General features: G+C 45.1%; 4 protein-coding genes across 5 annotated transcripts; 2 read left to right on the top strand and 2 right to left on the bottom strand.

Annotated features, from left to right (window-relative positions):
• Positions 1-36: 36 nt before the first annotated feature.
• On the bottom strand, positions 37-5,840 carry usp49 (ubiquitin specific peptidase 49). Its single transcript, XM_076147310.1, has 7 exons — positions 5,754-5,840; positions 4,392-4,465; positions 2,824-4,292; positions 2,521-2,728; positions 2,256-2,364; positions 1,924-2,129; positions 37-1,616 (listed from the first exon to the last, which is right to left on the bottom strand). The coding sequence occupies exons 3-7, from the start codon at positions 4,225-4,227 to the stop codon at positions 1,513-1,515; spliced, it is 2,031 nt and encodes a 676-aa protein (XP_076003425.1). The 5' UTR covers positions 4,228-4,292; positions 4,392-4,465; positions 5,754-5,840; the 3' UTR covers positions 37-1,512.
• Positions 5,841-6,863: 1,023 nt separating this feature from the next.
• Positions 6,864-8,416, bottom strand: med20 (mediator complex subunit 20). The gene is made up of 4 exons (XM_076147311.1): positions 8,328-8,416; positions 7,917-8,062; positions 7,520-7,773; positions 6,864-7,431 (listed from the first exon to the last, which is right to left on the bottom strand). Exons 1-4 carry the CDS (start codon positions 8,339-8,341, stop codon positions 7,210-7,212), a joined length of 636 nt encoding a protein of 211 aa, XP_076003426.1. The 5' UTR covers positions 8,342-8,416; the 3' UTR covers positions 6,864-7,209.
• A 302-nt stretch (positions 8,417-8,718) lies between these two features.
• Positions 8,719-12,856, top strand: bysl (bystin-like). The gene is made up of 7 exons (XM_076147381.1): positions 8,719-9,110; positions 9,527-9,683; positions 9,799-9,937; positions 10,172-10,305; positions 10,414-10,574; positions 11,881-11,983; positions 12,182-12,856. The coding sequence occupies exons 1-7, from the start codon at positions 8,840-8,842 to the stop codon at positions 12,534-12,536; spliced, it is 1,320 nt and encodes a 439-aa protein (XP_076003496.1). The 5' UTR covers positions 8,719-8,839; the 3' UTR covers positions 12,537-12,856.
• Positions 12,857-13,303: 447 nt separating this feature from the next.
• Positions 13,304-16,133, top strand: ccnd3 (cyclin D3). Of its 2 annotated transcripts, none has more exons than XM_076147158.1 (5): positions 13,304-13,828; positions 13,913-14,128; positions 14,604-14,871; positions 15,550-15,692; positions 15,935-16,133. In XM_076147158.1, the coding sequence occupies exons 1-5, from the start codon at positions 13,589-13,591 to the stop codon at positions 16,055-16,057; spliced, it is 990 nt and encodes a 329-aa protein (XP_076003273.1). In that variant the 5' UTR covers positions 13,304-13,588; the 3' UTR covers positions 16,058-16,133. The 2 variants fall into 2 exon arrangements, with proteins under 2 accessions (XP_076003273.1, XP_076003272.1); XM_076147157.1 differs by having other exon boundaries at positions 14,604-14,886.
• Positions 16,134-16,679: the final 546 nt, after the last annotated feature.

Genomic DNA, 16,679 nt, shown 5'->3' with positions numbered 1-16,679 from the left:
TCGAAACACGGGTTCTGATAGAAAGCACAGAAGACATTTCCATTTTGTTTTGTCTTTTTAATAATTACTGTCAGGCAAAACCCTTATGACCATTACATTTATGACAGGTATTCTTACAGTACAAGACAAAACTCAAGGGCTCAGCGGCGGTTTATCAGCCATACGCCACCGCTGGAAAGTAAGACATTCATCGTCATTAGATTGTTCCAACTTTTACATAGAGTTCACAAATTAATTTTGCATTTGACTCCTAACAAACAAACAGTTTTTTTCTTGATTACCTAGCAAATCCTAAAGACCTCAATAGAAACAGCAGAAGAGTAAAAAAAACAAAACAAAAAAACATTGTATAACAAGCAGAAGAATTCCTGATTTTATCTGAACTTCCTGTCAAAATGCAAGATGTACAATATATTGCTTTCAGGTGCTCAACTCAAATAAAATAGGTATCCCGAGTCTCCCAAAAAACACATTCGTTAAAATCACAGCCTGCCCTCTCGCTTGGTTTCCATCCCTATGTGTTTAAATGCAGGTGCAGCCGTTCCGACCCGGGCCCAGACTAATTTAACCGTTCAACCACAGGGGGGAGCTGCCGTGGAAAGAAGGAGCTAAAAGATCACACAACCACAAAGATAGGACCAAAGATACTTGGCCCACCTCAAAAGTGCAGCTATCCCGTCCATCGCCCTTCATCGCCCTCGTGCTCTTTTTCTTCTTTCTTTTTGTTAAAAAGTGAAAACAGGGGGCGGGGGGGAATGACTACCAAAAAAAAAATCATGATGACAGCGCAGACCGAGGCCTCAAGTCTAAGACACAGTAACCAGTCACAGCAGTACATTTGAGGAGAGGACATGATGAAGTACAAATGACACAGGGATGAGTATCAAAGTTTCCATTACTGACATTTCACAAGAATTAAAAAAGCTCAGCAGGAGGCAACAGGCAGTGTAGATCTTAGTCGGGCTTCTGCCATATTCCAAATGGTCGTAAAGAAAGATACGCCTCGGTGTGTGGAGTACGTTACGCCGTGCCAAAACCCAGAGTCCGTGTTGCCTCCTGGTGTAAGATGCTGTCACAGGAGTGCGTCTGGTTGTTGCCGGACTCAACAGATTTGAGTCTGAAAGCCTGAATGCCGCCTGGTGTTTTCCGCCAGGAGGACAAGGAGGAGTCAGATCTGCTCCCACAGACTTCAGGCTGTAAACCAGTATGCTGGTCGAGTCCCCGCTGGCTGAGACACCCAAGGCCTCATTTATGAAAAGTTTGTTTTTCCTACGAGGTCGATTATAAGATTTTAACCAAATGTGATCATTTTTCGTTGGCTTTTCTCATCCGGATTATGCTACTGGCAGTTTTCCGTCACAGCTTCAGAGGTGATTGTGGCTGTCCTACTGCCCTCATTACCGTTTTTAATTTATTCTTTAATGGCATCTGGAATCGGATCGGAGAAGCTTTTTCATAAATGCTGCCCTGAGTCACCAGGCTGAGGTGGACATCACAGAGCCAGGAGTCCATCTAGGCAGACCTCTGGGTGTAGAAGAGAATGTAGGCCTGAGTGTTGCACACTTCCTCCACGCTGCACACTTTCATCTGAGAGTCGTTACAATGGACCCAGAAACCTGAAAACACAACAACGTGAAAGAGTCAAACAAACAGCAGTAAATTCGCTCAGGCAAACTAAGTGTGTTTGTAGACCTGGAGGTCATTTGTTCTGTTTGAATCGGGGACTAAACGCTGGCGCAAACTCACTGGTCAAACACGTCGAGGGGCGGGAGGAAAGGAAATCACAACAGGGAGAATTTGACTATGCCGTGGTCGCTTTTAGAAGCACTTCCTGGTTGTAGAGGCTAAACTATGGCAGCAAAGTGATGAAGACGTGGCTGCTTTCGGGCAGATTACCTCTGACTGAATGTTATGAACGCTCACCTCCTTCTGTGTTGTAGCAGTATGCGGTGTAGTGCCCTGAGCCGAAGCCTTTCCCATGATGCATAACGACAGCGGACAGATCGTAGGTGTAGCCTCCTCTGTGGACGGAGTGACCTGAGCCTGTGCAGCAGTACGGTTTGATGTTCAGAACCTGGTCGAAGGCCACGTGGACGCCAATCTTCTCCCTGTGGTTCCGCCCTGACCATCTACCAACACAAACGGAAACAAGGATCATTAACGTTCCAGTTTGGGTCCGGAGCTTTTAACACGTGCAGGTTTCCTCAAAGTGAAACTCCTCAAATGGAAACTGAGGCCCGTTGGGGGAAACTTGCCTGAAGCGTTTGAGGTGCAGCCGTAAAACCTGAGGTAAACGGTAGATCAGAAGCTGCTTACAAGCCTCTGACAGAACTAAGGGTTTATGGGAGGTTTTCCGTCTTCTTTCTGAGGCGCAGTAAAAGAAGAAAGGCAGGAAGTTATTTCACAGATGAATTCAATACACACACACACATACACACACACTGCGCAGGTCTGGCACTCTCAAAACACAAGACAAGAAATTAGATGTATCAAACACTTTGAATTTGCGGTTGTACTGACTGTTGCAGTGGTTGCAGGCGTAGATGCTGCCTTCAAGGGCCTCCGTCTCTGTAAACTTGGCCAGCATCTCGGTGAGCGTACAGCTGCGCTGGTAGGCTGTGGAGCCTGAGCCTTTGTCTACGCTGTGGTAACGCTCAGGAAACTCCAAAGACAGATCCCAGAATGGCTCGACTGTGTTGGACTTGTGCTTACACGACAGACAGGTCACCTGGGAAACGAGGACAGGGGGGAAAGATACTCAGAAACACTCAAAAATCAGAAAACTTCTCTACGTCCTGTTGCCTGGTGTGTTGTGGGTCTCACCTGGCTGAGTAGCTGCCCGTGAAAGATGGTGTTGAGAACCTTTAGCACTTGCTTGGACAGCTTCCTCTTTGTGATGGGGATAACTATCCGCCGCTTAGACCCCTCCGTCTCCAGCTCCTGCTGAACTTTGTCCAGCAGCTCGCACAGGAACTCCTGGGCGTCTTGCTGGTCGTAGCCACGGAAAGCTGGGATCAGGTTCCACACGGAATGCAGCATGGCAAAGGGGGAGACCAGAGACCACCGGCCCGACCACATGACCCTGAAAAGTGTATGCAGCTCATGGCACAGGGACATCTGCTGACGGGTGGAGCAGCGCGGAGGCTCCTTGGGCTGGACCAGCTCACCGGCATGCGGGGGAGGTGGGGCACCTTCTCTTCTGCCAACAGGCAAATTCAAACAGCCGGCCTTCTCTGTGCGTCCAAGCGGGCATCCTGACAGAGCTGTGTTACCGCTGCTCACCACACTTCCTGTCACGCCCTTCATTCCCTGGGAGTGATTGGTCTTGGCCAGCAGCTCCTCGGTCTCACACAGGTCCAAAGTGAGGAAACACTCCCTGAATTTCTGCAGGTGGCTCAGCACCTGCAATATCGAGTTCATGTAGCATGTGTTCCCCAAGTTGCGCAGACCGGTGACGCCAGGAGCGAGTCGGGGGCGCGTGACCGTGGAGTAGTATCTCCTCAGTTTAGCGGCTCGGCCATTCTGAGAGGCCTTGCGGGACAGGGACAGAATGGGGGGCTTCTTGGGAGGCGGAGGTAGGCGTTCAGGAGGGTCGCGAAACTTGCGAGGAATGAGTGTGATAGTGGAGCGCGGTGCCTGAGTGAGGAGCCTGGCACTCTTTCTCGGAGGGACGTTGCCAAGTTCTTCCAGTAGTCTCTTTTTAACCTCTTTCTTTTGTTGTCTAACTTCCTCCATCTCCTTCTCACGCTGATTCTGCAGCTCTTGATATTTGCTCATCCATCTCTGAAACATCTTCCCTAGGAGCGCCTTCCTGCGGTGACGCAGAGCCAGCTGCATGGCCGGCTGCGGGCCCCCTTCGCCCACCCAGGGGGTGCAAACGCCCCCCGTGGAGGAGCGCAGCGAGCGTCTACCTGGGCTACGGACGGTAGAGAGCGCCCCCCGGAGGAGTTTGAGGTCTCCCTCTGCGTTGTCATTGAGTACATAGTCTCCGCAGGCGAAGCAGAAGACGTCCAGCTCCCGCACCTCCATGGCCAGTGGGTGGTGGGACTCCTGGAAGTGTTTCAGGGAGTGCTCCTCCATGAAACGTCCACAGGCCACGTGAGAGCACTTGAGACAGGCCCACACCGAGTCGGTGGTGCTGCAGTCCACGCAGTGCCATTTTTGCGGATTGAGGATGGAGTGGTCGTGGCCCAGGCGGAGGCGTCCCACGTGTTTACAGCGATCCATCGCTCCAGATACACATGTGGCCTCAGTGACAGGACACACGTCCTCGAACCGAGCAGCAACTCATTCTGACGGGGGAGGAAAAAATAAATAAAATAAGGAATGGACAAATACACTTTATCAAAGATTCCGTTTGCTTGATCAGGTTTAGGACAAGATCTCAGTACCTGCAAAGAACTCAATCTGAACATTCAGCCTAGTCCCCATGTCCACCGTCACCACCCACACTCACAGGAACATCCTAGGAAACAAGGAGGAAATTAAGATGAATTAAAGAAATAATGGGTTAAAATGGTGTAATCTGGTGCAAGACAACACTACATCACAAGTGACATAATTGACAACAAAGTATGCCCTCTATAAATTACAATAAAACATGAGAACAACAAGAACACTGGATACAGATTCTGTCAAAAAAGCCCACAAGACTCAACACACATATCAACCTGAACTCTCCCGTTTACATGCAATTGATCCCATCTATGATCCTAATTTATAGTCTGAAAAGGTAAATGTTGTGGTATGAAATATCAGTTAAAAAGTTAGACTGCTGTGTCATTACATAATCTTAATATGTGGCTTTGATTTGGAAGAACAACATTCAACAAATACTACAAAGATCATGTTACAGTTTAATCATGAGCCTGGGGTTTATGATTAATAAAGCAGGAAATGGAGTGTGTGATAATAACACACATGTCCGGATACTGTCAGGCCCCCTGCAGTTCAATTATTTATGGAAGTTTGTAATGATTTATGCGATGCAGAGGAAACTTTATGACTTGATGACATGAAAATAAGAAAGAATGTAAAACGCGTAAGGCTGTTTGCACTAATGATATTTTATATATAACACATTTCGCTTGCTCGCAGCTTAGACTGAGCTGCATACCTACATAGTGTTAAGTTTAATGATACTGACATTGCTGCTCTGCGGATATCCAGACATTTAAACTGGACAATCCTAATGCTTTCCTAACGTCCCGAGTGTGTGTGTGCATGTTCCCTAGCATGTTGTGTGTCTTCTCCCCGTGCTCAGCTGCCGTCCATCTCCATGTTGAGGCAGAACAAAGAGCAGCAGAGAGCTCCACTCTGCAGGAACACCAACAACTTTGTTGCTCTGCCGCTGCCCAGCGAGGTTTAACTTAGCTAAGCCCGCTAATCGCTAGCTCCGGCGGTGCAGCGTTAGCATCTTCTGAACCTGATCATGTGCTTTACTTTGTTACATATAAAGGATGCAGCTGCCACCAAGGGGTTAATATTAATGTTAGTAGCTTGCCACAGTAGCTACCGTTAGCTACTGTGGCTAACGCGTTTGCGGAGGACAATCGAAGTTAACGGTACTGTTGTTGCTCGCTAACTATGTAGCTTAGCTCGCTAGCGAAATGCGCCGATTAAAACGAATAAAAACTCTCCGATGACATTGATCACAGAAAGCCGGTTCATGAGGATCACGCCGCCGCTAGCCGCGTTCATGTTGGCCCGCTACATTTACAAGACGCGCTAATGTAAAAGCAGAGTAACGTTACCATCTCCTCCATCCATTACAGAGCTGCTTGTTGTCCTCTCACTCAGATTGAACAACCAACTCTCAGTCCGATTCCGAGTCGGCCGCTCTGATTGGACCGGGACACGCAGGCGGCGCTCCGCTCATTGGCCCGCAGAGCAGAACAACAGGCAGCAGGAGAGGGAGCCGCGGCGACCACATGCAACAAGACCCAGACCAGGAGACCAGGAGGACCGGGTCTCCAACCAAAGCACACAGGAGCCCCAGCAGTCTCAGGAGATTTGAGTATAAACAAATGTCAGTATGAGATCAACTAAGAGGGAAATGAGCCTGTAGTGACGTGTGAAGGGAACATGGGAAGGATCTGATTAGTGTTGTTACCTTATTGAAATGCAGAGATTTGATTTGCTGTGATTTAATCTCCATTGTTGGGATCTCACATCACCATTCTCCCTCACAGATTATGACACAGGCCAAAACTATTAAACATGTTCTTAACTGTGTAATTTGTATGTATATTCATTTGTATTGTGGTGAGATATGTCGGGGGTTCACTATCATTCTGGGAAAATGGCAGGGAACATAAGAAGAACATGTGGAAGTGCCATGAAGCTCGAGTCAGACGAGACTTACAGTGCGTGCAGGTGAGACGAGATGAGCCGGCAAATTCCGGATCATTTGCATTGGTTTGACTGTGCATTCATACCATAACCTTCTTTGAAGGTTAGTTAGACATCAATTGAAACACACAAGTTGGAGACAGGCTCTGTAGGAATGAGTTGAGATGAGTCAAGCTGGATGGTGATTGGTGGTTGTATGGTGGGATTGGCCAGTAAGACAAGGGGTTCAATTTTTGATCAATACAGATGACGGTGTTGTTCCTTCATCCAAGCTGAGATATGAGTGAGACATGCTGACATCTGTCCAGTCTGTCAGAAAGGACAGGGACGGTTTAAGTCCATGCCTCCGTGTCTCCTGGTAAATACAGTACATGCTTTTGTTCATTTGTGTGAGTTGAGTATGAAAATGTCTCATTTTGTAAACAAGAAGTTCCTTATATGTTTGAGTTTAATAATGTCACTCATTCATGCCTGCAACATTGTGGAAGTCATCGGCTTAGAAGCACTTAGTTGTTGTTCAAAGCTTTATTAAGAAACACATAAGACAAACATTGTTTTGTTTTGGGCAGAAAGTTGACAAAATACAAAAATAGCAATATTATTTAATAGTGTCGAGCTGCAAACAGTATTAGCCCTGCCAAGCTGGCAATCAGTACATGTGTTTATGATCATACAACTATAGTTCAGGTAAGAAATAAACATTGGATTATGGCTCCTCTACACAAGAGGATGTATAATAACACAAAATCATTACACACCCCAGGTTGTTTCAAACACCTTGCTGATCCATAGGACCAGAATTACGAAACAGTTAATTAAAACGTGAAAAAAATACAAACAGTTGTTGTTACTGACAGATCAACGTACATTACTACCTGAGATTTGCAGTTTGCGTAGTTTGTTGAACAACTCTAGATACTGAGTCATTGTGTCAATGCAGTCTGCTGGAGCGTAAAGCCCCTCAGGCTTGGCAGCAAACACAGACGGTAGTTCAGGCACACTGGGGCCAAGAAAGGACTGCATGAACTCCTTAATTAAGTTCCAGCAGTCCCCCGGAACCACACAGGGACAGTATTCCACCTGAGGACACACACACACACACACAGAGTTGGTACAGTCTCAGAGAGGAAAGCTTAACGTCACGACTCTCATCATAATACTTAATTACCTCGACTGTGATCCCTCTTGCGCTAGAGCTCATGGTCACAGTACCAACTTTGATTAGGAAGTCAACGTAGCGAAATCTTGTCCCGCGACACTCCACCTTGTGCCCCTTGGCATTCTGGAAGTGACTCTTGAGCTTCACCATGAGAACGTCGAAGTTACCGTCTGCTACGACGCAGGGGCCGCCTTCAAACAGGGCCATGCAGCTCAGAGGAGTCTCAGAGTTGTGCATCACATACAGAAGCTTGGAGGGCTGACCTGGAATTGGACAGGAAACACCGACCACTGATCACCTTTACTCAAACTATGACACATACAATAATAATCATATATTAATAATATTATCAAGGATCAAGTTCAAATTGAAGCATCAGATGTCGATTTAAAAAAATAAATCTTACCGCTGACGTTTCCTGTAGCATGGTACGTCTCACAGTCCACACAGAAGCTGCCTTGCTTAACTGCACCGAGCTGCTCCAGCTTCCTGTGCAGGATGTCCACAGTCTGCTGCACACTCTTCCCCTCTGCCACAGGAACCTGGCACACACTACAACACAGCACGTTACACAGATACAAACCTGATATGTGCCGATCGATTATGCCTGTATTAAACAAATATGACTTTATTAAACAAATATAGCGTAGGTTTCTTGTTTTGTTTGATACAGAGCATCATCGAACTGAGACAGGGCAGAGCACCAAAGCAGAGTCCGCGGAGAGATGCTCAATATGTGCCTTTGTGAACATCATTTAAGCAAAGAACCTCAAAACTTAATGAGAAAATAAAAAAATAATACAGTTGTAACTCTCACCATGTAACCCCCATTGATTCTCAGACTCCAGTTACCGTGTATAGCAGTTAGCGGCTAAACCCAACTGCTTCCGGTTGACAACAGCCCTGTCTTCCGCTATTTTGTGGCATCAAAAATGACATGAAAATATCATATTTATCATACAAAAATCGTGGGGAAAAAGTAGTAACAATATTTACACTTTGGATATCAAACAAAACAGATAACTTCGTTGTACTAAAATAATAGAGATAATTTGCTGTTTTAAAAAGCTTCAAGAGTCAAATATAAACTATAATATATTTAAATTCAACATGCAGTTCTTAAGAAAGAATACTGCAACAACAAAATAAAAAATAAACTTTAAAATAAACTTTTTAACCAGATTCGGATGTGACGGAACATTAAAGTGCGTCACTTCCTTCACACTGGACACGTGCTAAACAAGTGTGTGTTTACGGACTCCGTAAACTCTACGCGACCGTGTCAACAAAATACACGGCGATTCTCTAGTTTATGTCAAATCCACAGCGATGCCGAAAGTGAAACGGTCCAAAGGTGGAGGAGGTTCAGAGAAGAGCGGAGCAGCAGCGGTGTCTCTGGCGGACCAGATCATGCAGGGGGACACGATCCGAGGCCGGGGCCGGGTGAAGACCAGAGACACCCGGCCTGAGAACGAAGACACGTACGTGGATGAGCGTCTGTCGCGGAAGATTCTGCTACAGGCTCGAATTCAACAAGAGGAGCTTCAGACCGAGTATGGTTTGGCACCGGAGAAGAAGAAAACGCCGGCCACCGTTCTCGGTAATGTCGACAATCGGTAGTATTAGACCAGGAAATACCTGCTGTAACTCCTTTACTCACAGAGAGAAGAAGAGTTTTAGTGTTTATAAGCTCCTCTATGCTACTTGTTCTAGAAGATCATGTTTACGTACATAGCTTCCTGTACTGTTAGATCAGTTTAAATTCAACTATCACGTGCATCTGATATGATGAGATGAAGTCCTGCACACTTACTGTACACATTACAGAAAAGAGTGTTAATTGCTCTATATCGACTTTGTTATTGGGCTCTTAATTCCAGTATGACATATGTACATGGATACCATCCTACCTCAAAGTCATGCCAATTACTACTGACATGACCTGACTGTAGTAAAGGATCAGCAGGATTGGAACGATTGGTCAGCTATTGATCAACCATCTCTTTGTCATTTCAGGGCCAGACTCTCAGGATGCAGACTCGGATGAAGAGTGGCCGTCGCTTGGAGCAGCCGGTGCCGCTGACGACGATGTTGAGGGTGATACTGATGTAGTTGTTGACCCTGAGGATGAGAAGGCCATGGAGATGTTCATGAACAAGAACCCTCCAATGAGGCAAGATGCACATTCAACCTGACCTTCACATCAGCCGCTGCACTAAGAGCTTTCCATTTTAGTCTAAATGCTTGGTTCTCTTTCATGGTTTGTCCTCTCTTTGTGCTTCTCATAGACGGACCTTAGCAGACATTATCATGGAGAAAATCACAGAGAAGCAGACTGAGGTGGGAACGGTGATGTCAGAGGTGACGGGATGTCCGATGCCAGAGCTAGACCCGAGGGTAACAGAAGTGTATAAAGGTGTCAGTAAGGTGGGTTGCGTAAAATAAGATTAATTTGCTGATAAATTAAAAAATAGCAGTCTAAAAGTCTGTACTGTTACTATCCCGCATGGTTTATGAGCATAAACCATGAATTTCACTTTTGCTGAACTCTTAGATATCTGCACAGCTAAATAATTTACATTATTTTTTGAAGAAAGCATTTTGAGCACTAATTATTGAGGACAGTTAAGTTAAATGTGAAATTCTGCTCTTTTGATTCAGGTTCTGTCCAGATATCGTAGCGGCAAGTTGCCAAAGGCTTTTAAAATCATCCCAGCGCTGGCAAACTGGGAACAGGTTCTATATTTGACAGAACCTGAGGCCTGGACTGCAGCAGCCATGTACCAAGCAACAAGGTGAGGGAGTCGTCCACTTTGCACAAATAAGAATTAGGCCATTTACTGTTGTTATTTCAAAGTTGGTGTAGCACCTTGTAAGGTAATACTTTGTTCTTTTGCTTGTAGAATCTTCTCGTCCAATCTGAAAGAGCGAATGGCCCAAAGGTTTTACAACCTGGTGCTGCTGCCACGAGTGCGAGATGACATTGCAGAGTACAAACGACTCAACTTCCATCTGTACAGCGCTCTGAAGAAGGCTTTATTCAAACCAGGAGCATGGTTTAAAGGTGAGAATCAGCTCTAAAGTTGAGGAGATGGATAATTGGTGGTAAACTATTGTGGATAGATTGAACTGCATGTGTATTTGTGGGATCAGCCTTTGAGAAAGAGTGAAAGCTGTGACGGGACAACTTCTAGTCTGACAGCGGAGGTTTGCTCAGCTCCTCTCCCATCCTCTGCCTCACACTTCCAGGGTAGGATTGGAGGGGGAGGGGAGGAGATATATTTGGGTATGAAAAGAGACAATTTGACAGGCTGTTAAAATGTCATTTCAGGGCTAAATTTAGGAATTGTATTCTGAACCAGGACAATGACAGTGAATGAGAGGATTAGCTTGTGTCCACAGGCTCTAATCTAACACCGCTGGATCTGGTGGCACAGTAATTAACACACTCAGAATGAACTGGGCCATGTCATTCTCCACAGTATATCTAGAGTTCATTTCAGCTAATGATGGTTGCTGATGAAAATAAGGAGCGTTCATAAGGCTTAGGTCATCGGCTTATTCTCCATAAACATTGTCTGCCTGATGTGTCCCATATTTTGAGAAGCCTCTGGTGCGTTTCCTCCCAATGCTACTCCCATAGAAGCCCTGTACTGCATATTTTCCATCTGTCCCTGCTCGACCCACCCTTGATAATCTGATTCATGTCGGTGTATGAGATCAATAATGTAAGTTTCCTTGCTCTGGGCTGACCAAATGCACCCAATTCATCCAATCAAAGGCATAATAATTCCATAATTAGGGGGCTGATTCAGGGAGAGATGGAAAATATGCCACCCTGTGGGTTTCCCCAGGAGCAGGATTTGGAGCCACTGCACCAGTATGAGACAACACCACCAAGGGGCAGCGTTGCACATGAATACTGCTACAACTCACATGCAAGCACACTGTGTACTGCATGTGAGTTACTGCTCCATTTTGACCACCAGATAGTTCAGTCTTATCTCTCTTATCGGTTATTTGGATTCTTCCAGTCTTGTATCATATATTTGTCATTGATATTTATATTTGAAGGTTATTGGTATGTAAAACAAAGTGTAGGCAAAGCAAATATTAACACAACCAGTAAAACAACCTTAAGGCAATTGAAAGGCATGAACTTTTGAACTCTTGAATTTTATTTTAATTTGTTTTGCATATCATGCGTGTTTCCAAATTCAAAGACATGTTCACATGCTCAATCACAGGATAAACAACATAAACTTGTGTGTAGGAGCTCTAAAATATGTCATTTGTTATCAAGCAGTACCTCTTTTAGGTTAATTTTAGTTTTCTTTCTAGGTTAATTTTGTCCTTTTTCTGTCCACCAGGTATACTGATCCCCATGTGTGAATCTGGCACGTGTACTCTCAGGGAGGCCATCATAATTGGGAGCATACTGACAAAGTGCTCAATCCCAGTACTGCACTCCAGGTCAGTTCTCCTTTCTCACATGCACACACAAGCAGGCTTCATATCTGTGCAGTTGTTTTGATTGAACGTGTTTAATCAGTTCCTTGATGACGGCACATTGTGTGGTTTAACAGAGTACGTGTGCAGTAATGACCACATTTGTCAGCGCAGCACAGGAAAGTCCACCAGTTTCATATCGTGTTATTTCTTGCCTTTCAGTGCTGCAATGCTTAAGTTGGCAGAGATGGAGTACAACGGCGCCAACAGCATTTTCCTGCGTCTCTTGCTTGACAAGAAATACGCCCTGCCTTTCCGTGTCCTAGATGCCTTGGTGGCTCACTTCCTGTCCTTCCGCAGTGAGAAACGCGTGCTTCCTGTGCTGTGGCATCAGAGTTTACTTACTCTGGCACAGCGCTACAAAGCTGACCTGGCCTCTGAACAGAAAGAAGCACTGCTGGAGCTGCTCAAGATACAGACACACCCTCAGATCTCTGCTGAGATTCGCCGTGAGCTGCAAAACTCTGGCTCGCGGGATATTGAAGTTGGAATGCCTGTTACCGTGGATATGGACTGAAGATGCGATCTAGTCAGGCACCCTCTCCTGTGTTGCAAAGGTTCATGGATTCTTCAGCAGATGAAATAGCAGATCAAGTTTTTCCTTCCGTAATGCTTTGTCCTATTAAAGGGCAATTTTCAACATTACAAGGACTCAGAACACCAATCAGTTTGTAATGTGCCCAAACGCATATTAATAATGGGGTGGTTGTAATATATTTAGAATTCCAAAGGTTTATTTGCTGCTGCAGTGCAGTGACTTCATAACAGTACAATGTCAAATTTGTCTGCAATGAGGCATTTGGATTAAAAGAAAGACAAACCCAATCCTTCAAAGTGCTCAGGGATCATTTGTCTTTATTCAAAAGAATATTTGGATTTGCTGACACATTTTAAACTCCATATCTTTATTATTATGACTTGGGGAGGTAGGTAATTGTTAAGATCATTTATAATGCTAGAACCGTCATTAAGATAATAAAATGTAAATGGGAGTTGATATTTCTATGTCTCACACTTAAAAAATATTAAATAAAAGGTAAAAAATACTTTGATTGTTTTAGTTTAATTGTTAGGTATTTTCATTCATTAACTTGGTTTGACCCTCTGCCATGCCACATACTTATAATTACGACTTAATGTGTCATGATTGTGAGCCTGAATAACTCATAACTATGATATTAAATGTTATAAAACCATATAACATAGGCTGGCCGTGGTAGCATTAACTCTCCTCTGTTTTGTTGTGTTTTACACCTGGCGGCCATGTCAGGCGACGGACTGGTTGATTGTCAAAGGGGAAACTAATTAGCTCGGAAACAAAATGTGTCCTGACACCACCGGGCTCCCCTGAAACGCCTGCGTTACTGAATTCTGTGGTCATTAGTTCATTTAGTGACCGGCACACTTTACGATATTAACCCCGCGTTTTCGACAAAATTTCGTTTAAATTGGTTCAACCATGATGTAAATCTTGGAATTGTATGTATGTCGTGTGTGTCTTCATAAAGTTTCTGCTAACAGTTAGCATCACCGGCGCTACAGGCCGGTCGGCTCGTTCGTTAGCGGCTCATGTACGCGTTAACGTGCAGCATGGAGGACGGCAGAGAGGCTCCGGCTGGAAGAAGTACCGACGAACGGAGTGGCGCGGTCCCCCGGGCGCTCAGGGACCCCGCTGTGACCGGAGACCTCAGGGCCCTGCAGAACCTGAGGGCCCAGGAGAAGGCCAACCATGTGTCCCAGTCCTTTGGCCCGGTCCAGACTGAAGTCCAGCCGTACATGAGGAGGATCCTGGCAATTTGGATGCTGGAGGTTTGCTAACTCCTGTGTTTCCCCTCATTTATCCCCATAACTGACTGCATGACACACAGACTCCTCTTCATCCTCTATCCACAGGTGTGTGAAGAGCAGAAATGTGAGGAGGAGGTGTTCCCACAGGCTGTGCATTACCTGGACTCTTACCTGTGCCGCTTTGCTGTTGAAACGTCAAAGTTACAGCTTTTAGGCTCTGTCTCCATGTTCCTGGCCTCCAAACTGAGAGAAACATCCCCACTCACCGCCATCAAGCTCAGCATCTACACCGACCACTCTGTCTCTGTGTCAGACATCTTGGTAAGTCTGAAGGTGGAATGACCGATGTGCAAAGGGTCAAAGTTTAATCTGAGGACCACCTGCCGGCCATGAGGTCTATCATAAATAGAGAATCTCCTGTTATATCTCACCACAAATAATGCAGGCAATTCAGAACTTACTTACAGCCATCACAGATACCTAGATATGCATTATCCTGTGAAATGGACAGCGATGTGCGTGTGTTTGAGATGTTAATAACCCCTTTAGTCGTCATCTACACTAATCACCAGGACCATGATCGCCTGGTGTAGGAGGATTCCCTCGAACGGCGCCATGAAACCGCGTCTAATCGCTTTATTAGGTGTATTGTGACATGGCTTGCATTTTATGCCTCTGTCTGATGTTGCAATCTAGTTTTTAAAGCCTTGATTAGAAACTGACCGCGTCCTGATTAACATCTGTATTATCTATTGACCTCTATCTTGTTTTATGTTGGAATGTGTGTGTTATACAGGAATGGGAGGTGGTCGTGGTCTCCAGGTTACGCTGGTGTCTGGCCTCTGTGGTACCTTCCGACTTCCTGGAGCCAATTCTTCACGCCCTGCCCATTGTTCACCCCCACCATCTTCAAAATGTGCGCAAGCATGTTCACTCCTACGTTGCGCTGGCAGCAGTTGGTACGTCATGTAACAAGTCTGTCAACACGAGGGAGGGCTCCTCTGTGGCTGATCCAGCAGGAGATAGACAAAATATGCATTGGGAGTGGATGGGAATGATTGAAGGTAAAGATTTCCCCGGTCAGTGATAGTATAAGATAATTTTTTATTATTTCAGTGGTACCTTACGTCCAACAAATAACATTTTCGTAGTGAAACGGGATGTAAATATGAAAGGTTGTCGCTCAGATTAAGTGAGTTTCTGCATAGTGAACAATAGGCACAAAGCAGCCATAAGTTTAATCACCGTGTGTCAGCAGTTCATTTTGGAGTCAGAGAGCTGAGTTTGTGTAATCCTGTATTGTGTGGCTGTGAAAGACCAGTGTCCATCTATTCAGCTGGACCAGTTCCCACGCATCTCCATGATGCTGCCCGAGGCAACAAGTCACCAGGATGCAGTCAGTTAGAATGTTTAGATGGTAACTCTGCTGCCCATAAAATGAAGACGATTCCCGGCTCCAGACATTGTTCTCCATTCAAGAAGGTGTCTGAGCAAAAAGGATTGAATGGTTTTCGCTTTTTGTCTCGTCATCTCCTGCCTCAAGCAATAAGGCTAATGTATCAGATTCTCTGGTTTTGGGGGAAATGTCTGCGGTTTAAGCACTTCCCTTTGTCTCTTAGGGTGTGTCTGAAAGTGGCATCCCCTTAATTATCTGCTATTTAGCTTTTACTGTCTTGTATCCTTTAAGTGCACTGGTCATCCTAGTAAGTTAAGGGCCAATAATGTTTCTCTCTCATCCTCAGAAAGTGAGTTTTCAGTGTTCTTGCCCTCCATTATCGCATGTGCCTGTGTGAGCGTCGCCATGCACAGGCTCAAGTTACTGGATGGTGCCGTCTCCTCTGATGCAGGCATGAAGTTTTTGGCCAACCTTTTGGTCATTGATCTGGTAAGTGTAATGTTTAACCAGACACAGTAAAAGCCTGGTATCTGTGCTATCTTTTGACTTTGCCCCGTTGTCAAACTTGGCCAGTGTGCTTTTGATCATTTTGGCAGATGAGGCCATTAGAAACTGCAATGAAACATATGTTAAATAGTGTGTTGGAAAAGCCCACATTCACATTCAGCACTGGACGAGATCCAAAGAAAAGGTGAAATGTGAAGAATTGGTTTGAATGTGATCCTGAACAGAACTCCATCCTCCTCTGCCGGGAGCAGCTGGTGAGCGTGTTGGAGCTCAGCCTGCCTTCTTGTTGCCAGGATCGTTTGCAGATCAGGTACACACAGCTCAGAGAGCAGCAACACCCAGGCTGACAATCAGGATGTTGTATTGACTGACACCTGCTGCATTCATCCAGGACTCCACCCTGCCTCCAATGGCGGCTGTCTGTGTGTGTGTGTGTGTGTGTGTTTAACATTTACAACCATAAGACAAAGACAGGAAAGCTCAATGCCAAGTGAAGCATTTGTTCGTTCAAAAAAAATGCAATGCAAATGTAGCATTTTCAGGTCTGACAGAATGATTAAGTGGACTTGTTTGTTCATGCTGTTGCTGCATGTTGTGAAACCGTTTAAAATGTATTTCGAAATAGCTGAAGAAGCTTTCTGGGATGATTCAGTTTGAGAGTTATTATTGCCTCACTCATTTGTTTACATCATATTACATGTGGGGCCAGACTTCACAATTAAATTGCACTTTTAATAAATAACCTGATCAGTTTCAGTATCTTTTCTGTCTCGCTTCATTGTGCTCCTAAATACACAGAAACTGTAACACTACCAACATAACCAGATGTAAAACTACTAACATAACAAGATGTCAAACAAACAAAACGAGGTAATATGTAGGTCACAAAGATGAATCAGCAGTTTAGAGAATTTCTTTTTTTTTTTATTGATTTCCTCGTCCAGTTGCCAGCTCACACACACACACCCA

The sequence above is a fragment of the Genypterus blacodes genome, unplaced genomic scaffold, assembly GCF_046128005.1.
Source record: "Genypterus blacodes isolate CSIRO-AG114 ecotype Tasmania unplaced genomic scaffold, CSIRO-AGI_Gbla_v1 ptg000037l_1, whole genome shotgun sequence".
NCBI lineage: Eukaryota > Metazoa > Chordata > Actinopteri > Ophidiiformes > Ophidiidae > Genypterus > Genypterus blacodes.
This window is presented reverse-complemented; position numbering and strand designations above follow the sequence as displayed.

What these genes read in the sequence shown, in the direction of transcription:
- usp49 (XM_076147310.1), bottom strand. Translation starts at nt 4,227, where the DNA reads ATGGATCGCTGTAAACACGTGGGACGCCTCCGCCTGGGCCACGACCAC. An exon ending in ACGGGCAGCTACTCAGCCAG is followed by an intron (nt 2,729 to 2,823) that starts GTGAGACCCACA and finishes CTCGTTTCCCAG; the next exon opens with GTGACCTGTCTGTCGTGTAA. An exon ending in CTGCACCTCAAACGCTTCAG is followed by an intron (nt 2,130 to 2,255) that starts GCAAGTTTCCCC and finishes TTGTGTTGGTAG; the next exon opens with ATGGTCAGGGCGGAACCACA.
- med20 (XM_076147311.1), bottom strand. An exon ending in TGCTACAGGAAACGTCAGCG is followed by an intron (nt 7,774 to 7,916) that starts GTAAGATTTATT and finishes GTCCAATTCCAG; the next exon opens with GTCAGCCCTCCAAGCTTCTG. An exon ending in CAAGAGGGATCACAGTCGAG is followed by an intron (nt 7,432 to 7,519) that starts GTAATTAAGTAT and finishes GTGTGTCCTCAG; the next exon opens with GTGGAATACTGTCCCTGTGT.
- bysl (XM_076147381.1), top strand. Translation starts at nt 8,840, where the DNA reads ATGCCGAAAGTGAAACGGTCCAAAGGTGGAGGAGGTTCAGAGAAGAGC. An exon ending in AACGCCGGCCACCGTTCTCG is followed by an intron (nt 9,111 to 9,526) that starts GTAATGTCGACA and finishes TTGTCATTTCAG; the next exon opens with GGCCAGACTCTCAGGATGCA. An exon ending in ACCAGGAGCATGGTTTAAAG is followed by an intron (nt 10,575 to 11,880) that starts GTGAGAATCAGC and finishes TCTGTCCACCAG; the next exon opens with GTATACTGATCCCCATGTGT.
- ccnd3 (XM_076147157.1), top strand. Translation starts at nt 13,589, where the DNA reads ATGTACGCGTTAACGTGCAGCATGGAGGACGGCAGAGAGGCTCCGGCT. An exon ending in TGGCAATTTGGATGCTGGAG is followed by an intron (nt 13,829 to 13,912) that starts GTTTGCTAACTC and finishes CTCTATCCACAG; the next exon opens with GTGTGTGAAGAGCAGAAATG. An exon ending in TCTCTGTGTCAGACATCTTG is followed by an intron (nt 14,129 to 14,603) that starts GTAAGTCTGAAG and finishes TGTGTTATACAG; the next exon opens with GAATGGGAGGTGGTCGTGGT.